The sequence below is a fragment of the Octopus bimaculoides genome, chromosome 30 (genome assembly GCF_001194135.2).
Source record: "Octopus bimaculoides isolate UCB-OBI-ISO-001 chromosome 30, ASM119413v2, whole genome shotgun sequence".
NCBI lineage: Eukaryota > Metazoa > Mollusca > Cephalopoda > Octopoda > Octopodidae > Octopus > Octopus bimaculoides.
In genome coordinates this window covers 7,950,464-7,952,717 of record NC_069010.1, presented here as the reverse complement: position 1 = coordinate 7,952,717, position 2,254 = coordinate 7,950,464, and the positions used below count along the sequence as shown (strand labels likewise).

The following is a 2,254-nucleotide window of genomic DNA, read 5'->3' as shown; positions in this document are numbered from 1 at the left end:
ATGCGATAAAGAAGAAAGAAAAGTCGATAGATATGACAGGTTAGCTTGGGAGGTTAAGCAGTTGTGGTCGATGAAAAAGGTGGTAGTAGTACCAATAATTGTCGGAGCCCTGGGAACAGTGAGCAAATATCTCGAGAAGTACGTAGAACAAATAGGGGCTGCAATAAGGGTGGAGCACTTGCAGAAAACAGCACTGCTTGGAACCGCTCGAATACTCCGGATGGTGCTCGAAAAATAAGGGGTGCTACCTTAGTTCACTGGTAGTGAACAGCTGACACTGTAGTACATCTCCAGCGTTAGAAGCTGTGCAAAGGCAACAATAATAATGATAATGATGATGATGATGATGATGATAATTCTTTCTGCTATAGACACAAGGCCTGAAATTTGGTGGGGGTCTAATCAGTTACATCAGCCCCAAAGTATAACTGGTACTTAATTCATCAACCCCAAAAGGATGAAAGGCAAAATCAACCTTAGCAGATAGCAATCATCATCATAATAATAATAATAATAATATGCCTCAAAGGCAGCTTGGATGGGGTGGGGGGGATTAAGTCATTTACATCGACCCCAATGCATAACTGGTACTTATTTAATTGACTCCAAAAGGATAAAAAAAGCAAAGTTGACCTCTGCAGATAATAATAATGATAATCATCATCATCATCATCGTTTAACGTCCGCTTTCCATGCTAATAATAATGATAATGAAGATAATAATAATTTGGAACTTCGCAATACAAACAGACAGAAAAATTAACTCCAATTGACCAGACATTGCGAAGGACCACAACAGAGAAACTTGTCTGTTAATAGATATGTCTGTCCCGCAAGATCAAAATGTCTCAAGGAAAGAATACGAGAAGCTTTCTCACTATAAAGATCTCCAAATTGAAATCACAAAAATGGCGAAGCTTAGTACTACAAGAATACCTGTAGTAATTGGTGTTGTTGGGAATGATAAAGAAGGGAGCTGAGAAGTATATTAAGGAACTCCCTAGTAACTCCAATATCCTTAAACTACAACAAAAGATGACCTTGATGCGTTCAGCCCATATACTATGGAAAGCAGTCTCCATCTAAAATGGAATAAATGTGGTGATTGTTTTAGCATGCACAGCAAAACAAAAGTGCCTTTACTACTCTTGGCTTCCAGAGGATGCCCGGTACTAAGTCAGCTGAAATAAAGTTATAATGAAAATAAACCATAAACGGTAGAGTAGGGAAACCTCCAAGGGCTACTAGTGTAAAATTATAAATCCCACAAAAACCGCATTCACATAAGACAGGTGCCCTCATCCAGTTGTCCACCTTTCAACGAATTTTCTTGTGGGGGGGGGGATCACTTTCCCACGGTAGTGGTGGTGGTGGTGGTGGTGGTAGTGGTAGTAGTTGTAGTAGTAGTAGTAATAGTTGTGGTAGTAGTAGTAGTAGTAACACCGATAATATAATGACAATGATGATAATAATTCTTTCTCTGTTTCAATTTCCACAGTGGTGGTGTGTCATTTGGGTGTCGACGCAGGGGCCTGCGATGACCAGTTTGCCATGTGGTACTACGATGCTCAGGAAGGAGAATGCAAACCTTTCAACTACACGGGTTGCTATGGAAACAGCAACCGCTACAAAACAAAGCAGAGCTGCGAGGCTCTGTGCAACCGTGACAGTAAGTGATGGATTTTGCTACATAGATATATAGTTACTATGCTACACGTGCAGAAACACATATACACAAACATACTGATATAGAGTCATTATATATATATTTATATATTATATATATCATATACACATTTATATACATTTTCTATGTTACACATATAGATAGCATGGTTCACAATTTATTTATTATGCTCAACATATATAGTTACAATAGTTTACATGTATATATATATATATATATCGCAAAGAGGGTGGGTGCATCAAGGTCTCCCTGCTTTACTCCATTTTCCACAGCAAAAGATTCAGAAAGCCTACCACCAAAATTAACCCTAGCTCTCATATCCTGATGCAAAGCCTTGACCATGTTTATAAACTTTTCTGGGCAACCAATTTTCCCCAGAATTAGCCACAGAGCACTTCAATTAACAGTATCGAATGCTTTGCTCAAATCAACAAAGCAATGGTACAGAGCAAGATTCTGTTCAATGCACTTCTCCTGTAATTGTCTGACAGTAAAGATACAATCAGCTGTGCCCCTGGAGGAACGAAAACCACACTGAGACTCAGACACCATACTTGGAACTATAAA

At 38.9% G+C, this 2,254-nt stretch overlaps 1 protein-coding gene across 1 annotated transcript in view; it reads left to right on the top strand.

Annotated features, from left to right (window-relative positions):
• LOC106872908 (papilin) overlaps positions 1 to 2,254 on the top strand; it is a 151,893-nt gene that overhangs the window by 35,946 nt on the left and 113,693 nt on the right. Inside the window, exon 18 of the mRNA XM_052978120.1 lies at positions 1,499 to 1,669. Coding sequence (XP_052834080.1) covers positions 1,499 to 1,669 — 171 coding nt within the window. The remainder of the gene's footprint in view (positions 1 to 1,498; positions 1,670 to 2,254) is intronic.